Source organism: Pongo abelii, chromosome 12 (assembly GCF_028885655.2).
Source record: "Pongo abelii isolate AG06213 chromosome 12, NHGRI_mPonAbe1-v2.0_pri, whole genome shotgun sequence".
In the NCBI taxonomy this organism is placed as follows: domain Eukaryota; kingdom Metazoa; phylum Chordata; class Mammalia; order Primates; family Hominidae; genus Pongo; species Pongo abelii.
Genome location: NC_071997.2, coordinates 76,682,725 through 76,701,301, shown reverse-complemented (window position 1 = coordinate 76,701,301; position 18,577 = coordinate 76,682,725). Strand labels below are relative to the sequence as shown.

Here is an 18,577-nt window from a genome sequence, read left to right as displayed (position 1 = left end):
TTGTACCCCCATTTTCATAATAGAAGGGAGCTATAAAATTCTAATGAGCTCATTACTAAACATATACAGTTGTCTCTTGGTATCCCTGGGGGATTGGTTCTAGGACCTCTTGTAGATATCAAAATCCATGGATGCTCAAATCCTTGATGTAAAACACCATAGTATTTGTTTATAACCTATGTATAACCTCTCATATACTTTAAATCATCTCTAGATTACATATAATCCTTAATAAGATGTAAATGCTACGTAAATAGTTTTTATACCATATTGCGTAGGGAATGACAAGAAAAAAAGTCTGTACATATTCAGTACAGATGCAATTTTTTCCCCAATATTTTCGATCCCTGGTTGGTTGAATCCATGGATGCAGAACCCAAGGACATGGAGGGCTGACTGTACTTGCAGAGTCATACTGAAGGGAAACTATGAGGGCAATGAATTCATTGCTTATTCAATGTCAAAGTACTCATGCACTTCCAATCTTCTTGTCAACTTATGCACTTGGACGTTCCAAATTCTAAAGTATGCTTAATCCTAGCATTTGCTTATGAAGCAGTTTATACTCTTTTAATCAATCAGTATCAAAAAACTACAAAAAATTCTTTGTCCTGCAAGTTTGTATTTTCCACTCACTAGACACTGGCCAAAAATATTATATGTTCTACACTTACTTAGACCATATTACAGTTTAGATAAATCAGCAAATACTTACCACCAAAGGCATAAACTGGGAAGGCGAAGGTTTTGTTTTACTGACTGCTGTGACCATTACTGCAGTGTCACCTGACTTAAACATAAAGAACAACACTGGTAAGTTCCTTTGAAAGCAGATATTATCATCTAAGTAGCAACTGAATAAATCCTTACTCCAATTAAACTCAAGAAAAGATATCTAATTCTATGACATGATTATGAAATAAAAATTATTCACAAGTAGTCCAATCTTGATCTCTGAGCTTTTCAAAAGCTATTCAATCAAAATAAGGAAAGATTAACTGGTAATTTAGTCATATCCAATGAATTGAATAGTATTCTCTACTTCTTATGTGGCTATACATAAGGAAAAATTCCCCAATTATTACTATAGAAGAAAATACCAAAATCACTTTCTCTAGAAAAGCACAACAGAATTTATTAACGCATGAAACAGAAGCCCAAGTTTGGAAAGGATGTTAAAGGTCGCTTAATATGGCTGGGCGCAGTCACTCACAATTGTAATTCCAGCACTTTGGGAGGGCAAGGCAGGTGGATCACGAGGTCAAGAGATTGAGACCAGGCCAGGTGCCGTGGCTCACGCCTGTAATCCCAGCACTTTGGGAGGCTGAGGCAGGCGGATCACGAGGTCAGGAGATCAAGACCATCCTGGCTAGCACAGTGAAATCTTGACTCTAGTAAAAATACAAAAAATTAGCTGGGCGTGGTGGCAGGTGCCTGTGGTCCCAGCTACTCGGGAGTCTGAGGCAGGAGAATGGCGTGAACCCGGGAGGCGGAGGTTGCAGTGAGCCGAGATCATGCCACTGCACTCCAGCCTGGGCAACAGAGCGAGACTCCATCTCAAAAAAAAAAAAAAAAAAAAAAAGAGATCAAGACCATCCTGGCCAACATGGTGAAACACTGTCTCTACTAAAAATACAAAAAATAGCTGGCTGTGGTGGTACACGCGTGTAGTCCCAGCTGCACGCCTGTAGTCCCAGCTGTACACGGGAGGCTGAGGCAAAAAAAATCGCTTGAACCCGGGAGGCAGAGGTTGCAGTGAGCCAAAATCGCACCACTGCACTCCAGCCTGGAGACGGAGCAACAGTCCATCTCAAAAAAACAAACAAACAAAAAATAGGTCACTTAATACATGCAGCTCTCTGGACTCTGGTTGTTTGGAATGATTCTTACAATAGAAATTATCTTAATAGTATCTGAATTAATTTCCAGTACCAAAATTCTAAGTAGTTACACGATGTTGTAGTTACATATTTAGTATGAGTCTCCGTAACCATTTTTAAGATGAATTTTAAAAATCTGGACTTTTTACCTGTACTACAGCAGAGCCATCTGCAAATCTGGCCAGCTTTCCAGAAGATATTTCTAATTTCCTGTTTAAAAATAAAAATGCAATACAAGAAGACTTAGGTCATCTGTACAATTCTTGCTTAGTATAAAATAATAAAAGATTCTAAGGGAAGATTCTAACCCCCCACCCACCCACTCCACCAACAAAAAGGAGCAGAATCCATGATCATTATCAAAAGTAAAAGTGGAATTTAAGAGTGGCTTAAAGAAGAATACAGAAACTAAGGCACAGGATTGATGTGAACAGGAAAGTCTTTTGGAGGTTCAGAAGTTAACTGCTTCCCTAAATGTTAATACCCATGTACCATCCATTTTTTTGTGGGGGGGTGGTCATTGTGCCTTGTATCTTCTTTTTCTTTTCTTTTTTTTTTTTTGAGACAGAGTCTTGCTCTGATGCCCAGGCTAGAGTGCAGTGGCACAATTACAGCTCACTGTAACCTTAACACCTGGGCTCAAGCGATCCTCCAACTCAGCTTCCTGAGTAGCTGGGACTACAGGTGCACACCATTACACTTGGCTAATTTTAGTTTTTGTATGGATGAGATCTTACTATATTGTTTAGGCTGGTCTTGAACTCCTGGCCTCAAGCAATTCTCCCGCCTTGGCCTCCCAAAGTGCTGGGATTACAGGTGTGAGCCACTGTGCCTGGCTCCATTTACCATTTTAGTAAAGTCTCTTATCATCTCTCACCTTGTTGACTACAGTAATATTTTAACATACAAACAGGATTGTTTCCCTACTTAAAAATCCTTTAGCCAGGCGTGTTATCTCCCACCTGTAATCCCAGGACTTTGAAACGCTGAGGCAGGCCTGATCACCTGAGGTCAGGAGTTCAAGACCAGCCTGGCCAACATGGTGAAATCCCATCTCTACTAAAAATATCAAAATTAGCTGGGCATGGTGGTGCGTGTCTATAATCCCAGCGACCACGGAGGCCGAGGCAAGAGAACTGCTTGAACCCAGGAGGGGGAGGTTACAGTGAGCCGAGATTGTGCCAACGCACTCCAGCCTGGGTTACAGAGTGAGACTCTGTAACAAAAACAACAACAACAACAACAACAACAAAAACTTTAGAATTTCTCCCAATGCTTTTAGGACAAAATATAAACTTCTAAATATTGCCTATAAGGACCTTCATGTCCAACAGAAGGGAAAGAATAATCTTCAATTCAATGAGGAAAGAGTAGTCTTTTGAGGCAATAGTGGACAACCGGATGCAAAAAAGAATGAGTCTTCATAAATTAACTCAAAATGGATCCTAGACCCAAACGTAAGAGCTAAAACGATAAAAGTCTTAGAAACAAAACACAGGAGTAAATCTTCAGAGACTTGGGCCACACAAAGTCTTAAATATGACATCAAAAGCATAAATGACAAAAGAAAAAAATAGGTTAAGCTGATTTCATCTAAATTTAAAACTTTAATTAAGAAAGTAAAAGAAACGCCATAGATTAAGAGAAAAATATTTGCAAACCATGTATCTGATAAGGGACTTGTGTTTTAATATCTAGAATATTTAAAGAATGCTCACAATTCAACAATAAAGACAACTGAATTTTAAAACTTGGCAAAGGACTTGAACAGACATGTGTCCAAAAAAGACAAATGGCTAGTAAGTACATAAAAATATGCTCAATATCATTAACTATCAGGGAAATACAAATCAAAATCACAATGAATACCACTTGACACCTGTTATGAATGTTCTTTGTAGCATTATTCATAATAGTTCCCAATGGAAACAACCCAAATGTCCATCAACTGATGAATGGATAAGCTAAATGTGGTATAATCCATACAACTATTATTCAGCGATAAAAAGGAAGAAAGTACTAATACATGTTACAACATGGATAAACACTGACAACATTATGTTAAGTGAAAGAAGGCAGTCACCAAAGACTATGTTTCCATGTAAGAAATGTTCATAATAAGCAAATCCAGAGATGGAAAGTAGATTAGTGGTTGCCTGGGGCTGGGGAGAAACGCTAAGTGACTACTGCTAATGAATTTCTTTTTAGGGTGATAGAAGTGTTCTAAAATTGATGGTGGTAATGGCTGCAAAACTTTGAATATACTAATATCCATTGAATTGTACACTTTATTTATCTGTATTTACTTATTTTGAGATACGGTCTTGCTCTGTTGCCCAGGCTGGAGTGCAGTGGTGCCGTCTCAGCTCACCGCAGCCTTGACCTCCCAGGCTCAAGTGATCCTCCCATCTCAGCCTCCTGAGTAGCTCGAAATACAGGTATGCACCACCACGCTGGGCTAATTTTTAAATTTTTTGTAGAGATGAGGTCTCACTATGTTACCCAGGCTGGTCTCAAACTCCTGGACTCAAGCAATCCTCCTGCCCTGGCCTCCCAAAGTGCTAGGATTACAAACATAAGCCACTGCTCCCAGATGAGTTGTACACTTTAAATGAACTGTATGGTATGTGAATTATATCTTAATAAAGGTGTCTTACATACATGAAATAGGCAGCACTATTAGCCTTATTCCCCAGTTTCAGCAGAGAATGCAAAAAGAGGTTAATGAGGTCTTGAAACAGACCAGCAAAACTTGTCAAAGAGCTCAAGATTAATCAAAAGGTGTTTTGAGATGAAACCAAGTCAGTGACCCCTGAAGATACAGAGGAAGATGTTCTGTCACGTGAACTCAGCTTCGGCAACATTCTATCATAGTCTGGTGCTGAAAATGCACAAACCAAACACAAGCATGTAGAGAGGCCCAATGCCCTACCCCAAGTAAGATTATTCTGTCCTTCACATACCAAAGAGATGAAGGAACAACCCTTAATATTTTCACCTATTAAATACCTTTGCCAGAAGTCTGAGTTAATGAAAAGCATATTTATCTATTCAGTTAGACTCATGTTGTTAAGTTTGAAAGTCAGAACAAAGTATGTACATTTAATATATGTTAATAAATACAATGATTTTGTAGTATCAAATTCTTGACTCTGAAATATTAGTTTTTTTAAAAACTCAGGGAATATTTGAGAAATTCTAGTTGGGTTTCTATTTATTCAACACAGATGTTATAATGATGAAAGCCTACAATAAAATGGGTCTCCTCTGACTGATGGGAATGAGGTACAGAGAGGAGGCTGATGCTGGATTAATACGTGGAGTAGATGGAAGGAATGAGATACTCAAAACCAGTCACACTGTGTAGTATCACAGACCTACAACAACGTATAGCTGAAATCAGTATTAAGTAATGGTTTCATGTGGCAAATGTAAATTTGACATCTTGAAATTTTGTTTAACCCTGAGTAACATGCCACCAGTGCTTCTCAAAACCTACCAGGAACTGGCATTCTGTCTACCAACGTAAATTCTGAATACCTAAGTGATCTCTGTGAAGGGGAGTGGAGGATCTTTAACTAGACGGAAGTGGGCCCAAAACACAGGGAAGAAAAACTGTGAAAGCTACAGTTCTACTCTACTAATGGGGCTACTGCCTTAGCATTTTGCCCACTGTGGCATATTCTGTTGAATATCCTCAGTGATTTGATGCATAGTAGATGCTCAATAAAAGCTTGCTGAAACGAAAATTAAACACCTGCCTCCAAGGTTACTGTGAGCATTAAATATACTATCCGAAAAACACCTACAATAATTATATAATCTTCCAGAATGCAGTAAAGAATACATATGATAACAAATATAATGTGCCTGGTACATAGTAGTCACTCAATAAATGTTGCCAATGGCAAACAAGACAAAAATGAAAGAATTTATCCAGCAGGTATGATATTTTATGAGTCTAGTTATTTCAATACATGACACGAGTTTAAAAAGAACTACCTACAAAAGAGGAACAAGTTGATTAATAAATGAAAGAGTCAAAGTAGATTATTTATGGAAAATATGGAGGGCAGCAGCTGCATCTTGTTTTCAGTATCTAGTGCCTATCTCACAGTACGTGTCTGTTGAATGAAATGTTCTGGGCATTTCTTCGAAGCATGTGTAGTCCTTGAAGAATGGAAGAGATGTCCTCTTTCCTCAAAAATCAGAATTAATGAATGCTGGGAGTGGAATGAGCCTTAGAGATAATCTAGTCTAGGGGCGACCAAACTACGGCTCGTGGCCTATTTCTGTATTACTCTTCAATTAAAATTTTTTTTTTATATATATATATTTTTGAGACAAGAGTTTCACTCTTGTCACCCAGGCTGGAGTGCAATGGCACGATCTCAGCCACTGCAACCTCTGCCTCCTGGGTTCAACCGATTCTCCTGCCTCAGCCTCCCAAGTAAATGCAATTACAGGTGCCTGCCACCACGCTCAGCTAATTTTGTATTTTTAGTAAAGACGGGGTTTCACCATGTTAGCCAGGCTAGCCTCGAACTCCTGACCTCAGGAGATCCACCCACCTCAGCCTCCCAAAGTGCTTGGATTACAGGTGTGAGCCACTGTGCTCGGCCGTTTTTAAAAATATTTCTAAAGGGTTTGTAAACACATACACACAGTGTGTACCCCAAAAAGCCTAATATATATATTATCTGGTCCTTTATAGAAAAAGTTTCCAGACCCTTGATGGAATCCAGTCTCCACACTTTGCACAAGAAAATGGTCAATTAACCTGTTCAATGTCAATTACTTATCAAAGTTAGAGTGGGAGACCTGGATTCAAAATGATTTTTTTGCTTTTTGTATGAACTGGGGTCCAAATTTTTTCAAAGTACACATAAAAAATTTAGATATATGAAGTTTGCATTAGCAATTCCATTTATTCCAAAAACGATTAAAGCATACTTTTTTTTTTTTTTAAAACGGTCCCTTAAAAAAAAAGTATGGGCTTTGTAAGCAAGAAACAGAAATTCAAAAACCACCTAGTCCCATAATACTAACTTTTTTATTGACTCTTAGAAAGTTATCTTACCTTTTTTGAGCCTCTGTAGTCTTAACTATAAAATGAGGGTAATAGTACCTTTACGACAGGTTTAAAAAGATTGCGAGGATCATATAACTGGCGTTCAAAACGCTGACTTTTCCTTTTCCTCCTAACCCAGGGTCATAGTGGCCACACTTTAGGCAATCAGTTAGATTGGATGACATAATATCTTGTACTCCTAATTTCAAGTCATCCTTCTGCCTTAGCCTCCCAAAGTGCTGGGATTACAGGTGTGAGCGCCTGACCTTTTGCCATCTCTTTGCATCGATCTTTACTTTTGTTTCTCTGTGTCCCCTTGCCTCTCTCCCTGTCACTGTCTGTCTCTCTCCCCTGCCTCCCTCTTGGTCTCTTTCTGATGACCTTGTTCCTATCTCTGTACGTGTGTGGCTCTCTCCCTGCCCATCTCTTACCATCTCTGCCTTCCTCTCCCAGGTCTTAAACGAATATTTCCACAATGTCTGTGAGCTGGACCTGGTGTTCAACTTCTACAAGGCAGGCTCCTGGTGAAGAGGAGGCTGAAGGAGCCCGAGGAGTGGGACGGGGGGGACCCGTGGTGCACTAGCCACCCGGAGCCTCTGCTGAGGTCTGTGTCCCAGCTCGAGGGGCATCAGAGCCCCAGCTTCCAGGGTCCAGGCCAGCATCCCGGGGGGCCTCGTCTCACCCACGTCAACTCGTTATCCCTAGGTGGAATGTTTCCCACTTAAGAGCCCAATGGTCCCGGAAAGTAAAGAGATCGGAAGTCAGGTGGACGGACAGAGTCGGATGGTGCAAAGAAGTCCGGCACACACCAACAGGGAGCACGACATAGCGCGGGAAGAAGGAGGGTCCGAGGAGACACATTCCAAACCCGGAAAGGGAAATTTGGAATTTAGATTTAGGGTAAGGAGAAATTAAATAGACCTGGGATACTGGGTTTCTACCCTGGGAGATGAATACGCTCAAGCTGGCTGGACAAGACGCCTTATGACAATACAGTGAACGCACGTCACTCCTTACCTGTTGCCTAAGTCCACGGCCACAGCTCGAGACCCTGTGCTACTCCATAGTGCTCGCACCAGCAACTGGGTGAGTGCCCGATCCCGCCCTGGCAGACAGAAAGGACCATCGCTCAGGGGCCGGAGCCGGAGGCACGAGCAGCAGTACCTGCAGGCCGCCATGACACCCGGCACGCGGTCAACTCAGGCTGTGCCCTGACTGGCTCACTCCGCAATCAGGGGCGGAGCCTGATGCAGTTTCGTTTCCGCGGTGCCCGAGGGACGCCGGGGTACCGGAAACCTTGGCCACCTTCTACGAAGACTAGAGAGGGTCAAACCTATCAGAACGCGATTATGTTGCAAACGATCTTTGCCTTTACGTGCCAACGAAAGGCAATTAGATAAATAAGGTTTTTGTGTGTGTACTATTGTAATTTAAAGGAGAAGTCCTAGAATAATGTAAATGTTTAATATGCAGAGTAAATTTATATTTACTTTTAATACTAGAAGTCATAGAACAACACATTATTATTATTTGGCTCTGTGAACTAAGAATTAGAATTTGGGTGGTGGGCCTTGGAAAGAGATCTCCTTCTCCCTTTCTCTGCCCTGGTTTTTATTTTATAAATTTCACATAGCAGATATGTTACTACAGCTTTGTGTTAACCAATTTACAGTAAATTCATTTTTCATCGACTTGTAATTTTAGAAATCTTTATTGTCACTTCTGATTCATTTTCATTTCCATTGCTAATAATTAGCAATTTATATTTCTGTCCCTTTTGGTCGAACTCTTAAATGCAAAATGCCAGCTACTGTTTGAAGTAAATATTTTGTAATATGAAAAAAAAGTTTTTGGGATTTGAAAAATTTTTAGAGAGTGGATAAATTTCTTCCACCCCATTAATCCATTCTGTTAGAAATTCTTTATGTTTTTCCTTGAATGAACCAATGGGCATTTTCATATTATGATGTATATTTTTTGTGTAAGGTGATAACCGCCTTCCCCCAAAGAAAACCAAACAACAAAAACCCAACACTCATTCAAACACAGTTTTAAGAATTAAAAACGTTGGCTGGACGCGGTGGCTAACGCCTGTAATCCCAGCACTTTGGGAGGCCGAGGCGGGCAGATCATCTGAGTTCGAGACCAACCTGACCAACATGGAGAAACCCCGTCTCTACTAAAAATGCAAAATTGGCCGGGCATGGTGGTTTATGCCTGTAATCCCAGCTACCCGGGAGGCTGAGGCAGGAGAATCGCTTGAACCCGGGAGGCGGAGGTTGCAGGGAGCCGAGATCGCGTCATTGCAACAAGAGTGAAACTCGGTCTCAAAAAAAAAAGTCCGGGCGCAGTGGCTCATGCCTGTAATCCCAGTACGCTGGGAGGCAGAGGCGGGTGGATCACGAGGTCAGGAGACCCAGAGCATCCTGGCCAACATGCTGAAACCGCGTCTCTACTAAAAATACAAAAATTAGCTGGGTGTGGTGGCGCGTGCCTGTAATCCCAGCTACTCTGGAGGCTGAGGCATGAGAATCACTTGAATCCAGGAGGCGGAGGTTGCAGAGAGCCGAGATCGCGCCACTGCACTCCAGAGCGAGAGAGACTCCATCTAAAAAAAAAAAAAAAAAAAAAAAAAAGAATTAAAAATGTTGATCCGTGATGATTTAAAAAAGAAAAAAGAATGATGAGCTCTAAACAAACAAATGATGTGGTGGCAAAGCAGCTTTCTGACACCTTGCTTTCATGAGCTATTATTACTGATTTGGGATTTCCATTCCAATAGAGGGATTACCATTAACTTTGTTTACAGATTTTTGGTGTTAAAGCAGTTTTTGCGTCTTCTCCCTTTTACTTTACCTTGAGTTGCCACAGTTTTCAAGACCAATCAATCTATTGAAATCTCTCATGAAGATAAATGTCTCAGAAAACCTACTTGCCACAATTGAACATGACTTTTGATTTATAGAGTAAGAATACAAAATCATCTTTTTGGTAATATACTTAAGTACTATGTAATCATTTTCATTTAGACAGTATTGCCTAATAGTTTAGAGCATAGACTTGGAGTTAGTCCCAGCTGGTTCCAATCTTGTCTCTGTTAATTACCAGTTGTGTGACTCTAGCTCTCTGAGCCTCAGTTTCCCCACAAAAACAGATAGTAATATGAATCTAATAGGGTTTTTGTAAGGATTAAAAGTGTCAGATGATATAATAGTACCTAGCACTTTGTCAACACTCAATAAATGGTAAATTTAGCTTTCATCCAGCCTTTTCTTTTTTTTTAAGACAGAGTTTTGCTCTTGTTGCCCAGGCTAGAGTGCAGTGGTGTGATCTCAGCTCACTGCAACCTCCGCCTCCTGGGTTCAAGTGATTCCCCTTCCTCAACCCTCCCAAATAGCTGGGATTACAGGCTCCTGCCACCATGCCTGGCTAATTTTTTGAATTTTTAGTAGAGATAGGTTTTCGTCATGTTGGCCAGGTTGGTCTTGAACTCCTGACCTCAGGCAATCCACCCGCCACGGCCTCCCAAAGTGCTGGGATTACAGGCATGAGCCACTGCGCCCAGGCTTATCCAGCCTTTTCTTAATTCTTCCTCCAGTTTCCAGGTATTCTGAACATTTTTCTCTTCTTCAGAACTCCTTGAACTCCTTGAATCGGTTAGCTTTCACCCAGCCAGAAATGATGGAAAGGAGCATTTACCTATTAAGAATCCCCCACCCCCATTTCCTCACACAAATCTGATATAATTCAAATAGTAGTAATTGGATCGTAAACTCAAAAGCAAATGTAGGCACTAAAATCTTGTAGCAGAGCTTTGTTATGAAGATATAGATGATACAGAATATGTTTATATGTTTACATTAAGCATTTTTAGATTAGCATAGAAAGAAAAATATAAAAAGTTTAAATTCTTGTAGTTGTTACTACTGAAGCTATAATCCATGAGGTTCAGTCTGAGATGTTATTCTGGAAGTAGAGTTATGTCAAGTATAGTTCAACGGCCAAAATATAATTTAAAAGGGATTTATTTACCTATGACTGCTGAAGGACATTAAAAATGATCCAACTTAAATCCACCAGCAACTTCTCAGATCTCCTTTTCCCTTTTCTTCAAACTCCAATGAACCTGCATCAAAACAGTTAATACCACTGCATGTTCTGAATAAGCAACTACGTTAAGTAAAACACCACTGCATTAAATTATGCTTAACTACTTTTTTTTTTTTTGAGATGGAGTCTTGCTCTGTGGCCCAGGCTGGAGTGCAGTGGCACAATCTTGGCTGACTGCAACCTCCACCTCCTGTGTTCAAGCAGTTCTCCTACCTCAGCCTCCCAAGTAGCTGGGACTACAGACGTGCGCCACCACGCCCAGCTAATTTTTGTACTTTTAGTAGAGACGGGGTTTCACCATGTTCGCCAGGCTGGTCTCCAACTCCCAACCTCAGGTGATCTGCCTGCCTTGGCCTCACAAAATGCTGGGATTACAGGCGTGAGCCACAGAACCCGGCCCTTTAACTATATTTTAATTTAGTTTGTAGTTTAGTTTAGACAGGGTATACATTTATATTGCTTTTATGACTAAAAGCTCTAACAATATGGAAGTTATATTTTGTTATATAGTAACATTATAATTAAAAGTATCAGCAGACCCTGAAGTGTTCAGGAAAAAATTCTTCTCTTGAAAGAATGTAGCCTACTCAACTTTAAGAAAGTCTGTACTACACCCACTACACCACTACCAGAAGGATCTTTCTCAATCACAAATAGAATTGTGTCTCCATCCTGATTAAATTTTTTCAGTGGATTCCTAAGTCTTTAAGGATAAAATTTAAACTGCTTTGTATGGACTATAAACTTTTCCTTTCCTATTGGCCTCATCAACTTTTTCTTCCTACCCTATTTCCTTCCCTCCCCCTTTTCACTTTATACTCCAAGTAAACTGAACTGCTTGTTCCCTTGCAACACGTTCTCCTGCCTCTGTTGCTTTGCAGGTATGATTCTCTGTGCTTGGCACACGCTCCTCACATGTATCAATCAGACAAACTCAGTCTTCAGTACTATCCTCTTTCCTTCCCCAGGCAGACTTATGGATACAATCTATGTCTGTCCTTCCACTTTATTAATGTATTTATGTAGTTATTAATTCATCTGTGGAAGTGAATGGGGGAATAGGTATTGCATAGTGGTTAAAAGTGCTGGCTCCGGCATCAGACTGCCTGGGTTTGCATCTTAACCTCTTTCGCCTCCTAAACATGTGACTGTTGATAAGATACTTACCCTTTCTATGCCTCAGTTTCCTCTTTTGTAAATGGGAATGATAGTAAATACCTACCTCCCAGGGTTGTTATGCAGACTTAATGCAGTCTTATTTTTATGAAACTAAGGATAGTCCCTGGCACATGGAAAGCACGATAAGGTGCTCTAATATTTATTGAATACTTACTTTATGCCAGGCTCTGTGCTAGGCTTGAGACCATAGAGATGTCAAGAGAGCCACAGGGCATAATCCTTGCTTTATGGAGCTTGCATTCTAGCGAGAGACTGACAAAAACACAATCAAACATATAAACAGATAAATTAGAATGTGGTTTATGGAGCTTGCATTCTAATGAGAGACTGACAAAAACACAAACATAAACAGATAAATTGTAATGTGGTTAATACTAAGAAGGAAATAAACTAGGTAAAAAGAGAATAATGGGATGGAGAGAGAACAAACTTCAAAAACAGTGGCCAGGGAATACATTCCTGAGGAGATATCTTAGCCAATCTGAAGGATGAGAAGAAGACACCTTCTGAAACATGGGGGCCAGGCGGGAGCAGTGACTTGTAGCAGGAGGGGTGCCCCGAGTCAGGAGAGAATTTGGCTTCTTTGAGGATGTGGAAAAGCCAGTGTCACTAGAGAGTAGTAAGCAGGAGAGTAGTAAGCAGGTGGGTACGAAGTAGAAGAGGAAGGCAGAGCATAGCATGGGGTTTGGGAAAACAGCGGAAAGTTTAAACAGGGAAGTAGCATGATCTAGTGTACATTTTAAGTTGGTCCCCTCTGGCTGCCAGGTCTAGAATGGATCAGAGGAGGACAAGAGAGAAATGTTGTGATTAGGACTAATGTGATGGCATGGACTGATGTTGTGACAGGGGTGACAAGAAGGAAGGATGGGCAGGTTTGGAATATATTTTACAGGTGGAATTGATCAGACTTGCTGATGAATTGGATATATAGAGAGAAGAATTAAGACCATTAATAGGCTCAGATGGGTCAGAAATGCAATGTCTGGGACACCAGAGTGTAGCTGTCAGCAGATAGTTGGATCTGAGCGCAGGACGCAGTGGAGAGGACTAGGCTAATGTAAATATAAAAGTAATCACTGTGGGAGTAGAGATTAGAGAGAGAGTGAGTAGAGAGAAAAGAGAAGAGGGCCTGGTTTGAACCCTGAGGAGGGAGAGGCTGCATGGCTATGAAGTTGGAGCCAGCGTTGTGTTGATGCAGGAGGAGCGCGAGAATGTATTATGCTAGTATTTTCCATTTGTTCCCATCCATCCATTCTCTACCTTCCTTGGCTTTGCTCTGTGCCCCATTATGGATTGCAACACCCCAACTCCCTGGCCCTCTGGCTATTGGTTGGATTAGCCAATGGGAAGTACCAGCAGGAGATACAAGAGGAGAGACACACTAAAAATTAGGAAGCCATAATTCATTATGGCGAGGCAGTGGCTGTATTTCTCTGCCACTGTGGCTGCTACTGGGCAGGACCTACTTGCCCGCTTCCAGCTCTCACTCCAATTCTGCTGCTTCTCCTCCTTGCTGCTCTGGCCTTAACACTTCCCCATGGGTGCTAATGCCTCAGTGCTGCAGCACTCTTGTTAGTCCTGGAATCTACCTGCCACTCTGTAACTAGTACTTTCCTAAAATTCTCTTCAGAATTCACTTGAATGTGCAATCTGTTTCCTGCTTCCCTTGCCACCTCAGAGATGCCTCTCCATGCTCTCTCCTCGCAGGAAGTCATTGTTAGTTGTCACTAGCAGCTTGTTAGCCTGGAGGTGGGAAGTCAGGGGCTTGTGCTGTCTGTTGTTCTGATTAACCCTCAGTCTCAGGCAGGCACTATGTCTCAGGGTCTTGGGTGCTGGTGGCATTCTCTGTGTTCATAGCCCCATCCCAGATGTCATTCTGAGCCCAGCATTCCTTCTGCCCCTTCCCTAGGGGTAGAGAGTCTTGTTCTGTTTCTTCCCTGAGCTGCAATCAGTTTCCACAGCTTTTTCTTTCTTTTTCTTTTTTTCCCCTCCCCTCCCCCCTCCCCCCTCCCTCCCTCTCCCATCCCCACCAGCTTCCCCCTCCCCTCCCCTCCCCCTCCCCTCCCCCTCCCCTCCCCTTCCCTCACCTTTCTCCTTTCTTTTCCCTCCTCTCTGCCACCCTCCCACCTTCCCTTTCTTCCTTCCTTCTCTCTCTCTTTCTTTTGGGGGAGGGGGGGGTCTCACTATGTTGCCCAGGCTGGATTCAAATTCCTGGGTTCAAGGGGTCCTCCCACCTCAGCCTCTGGAGTAGCTGGGACTACAGGCATGCTCCACTGTGCCTGGCTGCTTTTCACAATGTCTTAGGCTAATGGTGTTTGTTGCCTTCCCACAGCACCTAAGGCTTCTATTTCTTTGGAGAGACGGGGAAGAAGCATCCAGTGAGGCTTCTGCCATTCCCACAGTGACTGTGTCCCCCTTCCCCAGGGCTACACCACGAGGGACACTCTCAGGATTCTTGCTCTTACCTGAGTCTTTTTTGTAAGGTCCAGTGAGGTCCATGGAGACAAGCTTTTGAGTGATTGCAAATTCCTCTTGTGTCTATGGTCCCCAAGGGTTCTATATTCTCTGGGTAGCTGTCTTAGTCAGCTTGAGCCAGAAGGCCATAGACTGGTTGGCTTAAACAACAGAAATGTATTTCTTTCTTTCTCTTTTTGAGACAGAGTCTTGCTCTGTTGCCCAGGCTGGAGTGCAGTGGAGTGATCTCGGCTCACTGCAACCTCTGCCTCCCGGGTTCAAGTGGTTCTCCTGCCTCAGTCTCCTGTGTAAGCTGGGATTACAGGTGCACGCCACCATGCTGGGCTAATTTTTGTATTTTAGTAGAGATGGGCTTTTACCATGTTGGTCAGGGTGGTCTCGAACTCCTGACCTTGTGATCCGCACGCCTTGGACTTCCAAAGTGCTGGGATTACAGGTGTGAGCCACCGCGCCTGGCCCAGAAATGTATTTCTTATACTTCTGGAGGCTGGGAAGTCTAAGATCAAGGGGCTGGCCAATCCAGTTCCTGGTAGGGGTCCTCTTCTGGCTTGTAGTTGGTCACTTTCTCTCTGTGTCCTTACAAGGAAAGAGAGAGTAGGGTTATAGGGGAGAGAGAGAGGCAGAGAGGGAGGGGGAAAGAGAGAGCAGGGAAGGAGAAGGAGAGAGACGGAAGGAGGGAGGGAGGAAGGAAGGGGAAGGAAGGGAGAGAGAGAAAACGTGAGCAAGTTCCCAGGTCTCTTCTTATAAGGGTATTAATCCCTGTATGAAGATACCCTCACACCTTCATCTAAACCTAATTACCTCCCAAAGGCTCCATCTCCAAGCATTATCATATTGGGGATTAGGGCTTCAAAATATGAATTGTGGAGGGATACAATTCAGTGCACAGTAATAGCCCATACTCAGGTTTTAGCAATTAAAGTATTTGGTTGAATTCTTCTTCTTGCCAGTGTTTGGTGGTGACTGTTCCAGGTGGCAAGAGCTCATGCCCCAGCTCTCTTTGCAGGTGCCCGTCTTTCCTAAGATTTCCGGTTAGTAGGTTGTTCTGTCTCTTCAGCTCTCTGATGCGCTCAAGAAGAGAGTTGTGAATTTTCCGATGGTCTGGCTTTGTTGTTGTTACTGTTGTGATTGTTTTTGTTGCTCGAAGAGTGGGATGCTCTTTCCAGATTTCTACAGCTTAAGCAGAAGCCACAGGCCTCTCATGCAATTCAAGACCTCTCCACTCTACTACTCAGGGAGGTGAAGAAAGAGTCTAATTTGTTCATTCACAAGTTTTTTTTTTTTGCCTCCTCCTGCCTCAATAATTCTTATGACTCTTCCAGGATTGGGACACAGGAAAATAGAATAGAGGAAGGAATGAAATAATTCAATTTTTGGAGCCAATGGAATTCTTCTTTGACCAACATTGGATGTTTTCCATTTCTACCATTACTACAGACATCCAAAATCTGGCCATGATATGGGTTATAGGTATGGTTTACATGGGTGACCTCTGCTAGGACTGCCAAACTAAAGCCGTTTCCCAGTGTGAGTGCTCTCTGGGTGATCTTTTGTGACTCTCCCAGCCTCTGCTCCTGGTGGTCTATTGTACTTGTGCTGCTTTTTTTTTTTTTTTTTGAGATGGAGTTTTGCTCTTGTTGCCCAGGCTGGAGTGCAGTGGCGCAATCTTGGCTCACAGTAACCTCTGCCTCCTGGGTTCAAGCGATTCTCCTGTCTCAGCCTCCCCAGTAGCTGGGATTACAGGTGCATGCCACCACTCCTGGCTAATTTTGTATTTTTAGTAGAGATGGGTTTTCTCCATGTTGGTCAGGCTGGTCTTGGAACTCCTGACCTTAGGTGATCCACCCACCTTGGCCTCCCAAAGTGCTGGGATTACAGGCATGAGCCACTGCACCCGGCCCTATTGCACAGCTTCTAACTGCTGAGATCCTCTTGTCTTGGCTCTTAGCTCTCTTAAGTGAAGTACCTTCAAAATGGATTTCTTGGGTTCTTTTGGACCACAAACTCACACATCCTTGTCCTCCAAATAGGTAAAATTATAGCTTGTTTCAACTATTGATCTCTATTCTTACTCTGCCATTTCTGGTGGCTTCAGGTAGCCTCTGTCTTCCAAATTCTCTGTGGGAAGCAGGCAATAGTGTCCATATTCTTAAATGTTCCTGGTATGGCCACTTTGCAATAGCAGGATAGACTCTCACCCAACATTCTTATTCGATGTCAAGACTGATGATGTCATACACACACATCAAAAGGGTGTGAAAAGGTGTATTCTTTTTTTTTTTTTTGAGACGGAGTCTCGCTCTGTCACCCAGGCTGGAGTGCAGTGGCATTATCTCAGCTCACTGCAACCTCTGCCTCTTGGGTTCAAGCAATTCTTCTGCCTCAGCCTCCTGAGTAGCTGGGACTACAGGCGCATGCCACCACGCCCGGCTAATTCTTTGTATTTTATTAGAGACGGGGTTTCACCATGTAGCCCAGGCTGGTCTTGAACTCTGAGCTCAAGCAATCTGCCTGCCTTGGCCTCCCAAAGTGCTAGGATTACAGGCATGAGACACTGCACCCGGCCAGGTGTATTTCTTTCATAATGAGGCTTTTTGGGGAGAGCAGGACAGGCTTCACAAACTGGTCTAAAGGTGACTTTAGAGAGTAGGAAAAGGAGATTGGCTTGGAGTTTTTCTTCTGGTAGTTGGGTGGGGTTGGGAGACGGTCCCTGAGTATGGGTAGGCAGAGGCTTCGGTGGTTAGAATCTCCCACAAGTGCCAAAGGAGGGAGCACCTGAGCTTTCTTATCAGCTTGCCCAGATGGGGGCCACAAGGGGAAGAGGAAGTGGTGAGCGTTAAAAATGATCAAGAATCAGACATCAAAAAATGGATTTAAACTCTATTAAGGCTTAGTCTAGCTCTAGGGGACATATGGCAAGACTTCCTGATAACTCTCTTCCTGGGCCTGGGCTTGGCTTCTAACTCATGATAGCACAGGACTATTGTACAGCTTAATAAATGTCTAGTTGGAGAGGGAGATGCCAATCTTTTCCTCATTCTCTACTGTGATTCTCTTAGGCTCCCATTGCTTAGTTTGGAGGGGAAGATAGGGAAGAGAGACTCTAACTTCCTCTACAGAGAGGTGAGAAAAATGTCACATCATTTCTAACTAGGCTGGCAACTCTCTACCTCAATGCCTCTCATCAATCTGTGTTCCAAATTTCTACTATTCTGCTTTTTGGCTGGAATGAGTGATAGGAGTTGATAATTATGCACTAATTCTGCTATCTTAGATTTTATAGAGTGTTGGGGCAATTATTACTCATTGTTTTCAGTTTTAGAGCCTTAACTCAAATTCTGAAACCATAGGAAAAGCACTCATTCAACATCCAGTTATACACAGAGGAGGAGGAAAATTTCTTTCACTGGGATGGCAGAGAGTGTAAGGCTGAGAACAGATGCAGGTGAATTAGTTTCCCTCCCTCTCTCCCTCCCTTCTTTCCTTTCTTTCTTTCTTCCTTCCTTCCTTTCTTTTGACAGAGTGTCATTCTGTTGCCCAGGCTGGAGTGCAGTGACACGATCTCGGCTCACTGCAACCTCCACCTCCTGGATTCAAGCTAGTCTCCTGCCTCAGCCTCCCTAGTAGGTGGAATTACAGGTGTGTGCCACCACACCCAGCTAATTTTTTTTTTTTTTTGTATTTTTAGTAAAGATAGGTTTCACCATGTTGGCCAGGCTGTTCTCGAACTCCCGACCTCAGGTGATCCACCTGTCTCTCAAAGTAGTGGGATTACAGGCATGAGCCACTGTGCCCAGCCAGATGCAGGTGAATTAGAAGATTTGCTTAAGGGAGGATGGGAAAAATTTATTTGGCTTCAGTC

General features: G+C 42.7%; 1 protein-coding gene across 2 annotated transcripts in view; it reads right to left on the bottom strand.

Annotated features, from left to right (window-relative positions):
- Positions 1–8,218, bottom strand: part of PNPT1 (polyribonucleotide nucleotidyltransferase 1) — a 58,060-nt gene extending 49,842 nt beyond the window's left edge. The window contains exons 1-3 of one of the 2 annotated variants that reach the window (XM_009237290.4): positions 7,969–8,218; positions 2,030–2,090; positions 716–790 (exon numbers count right to left, since the gene is read on the bottom strand). In XM_009237290.4, the coding sequence (XP_009235565.2) occupies positions 716–790; positions 2,030–2,090; positions 7,969–8,129 (297 nt within the window). In that variant the 5' untranslated portion in view covers positions 8,130–8,218. 2 annotated transcript variants of the gene reach the window in all.
- Between the last annotated feature and the right edge of the window lie 10,359 nt (positions 8,219–18,577).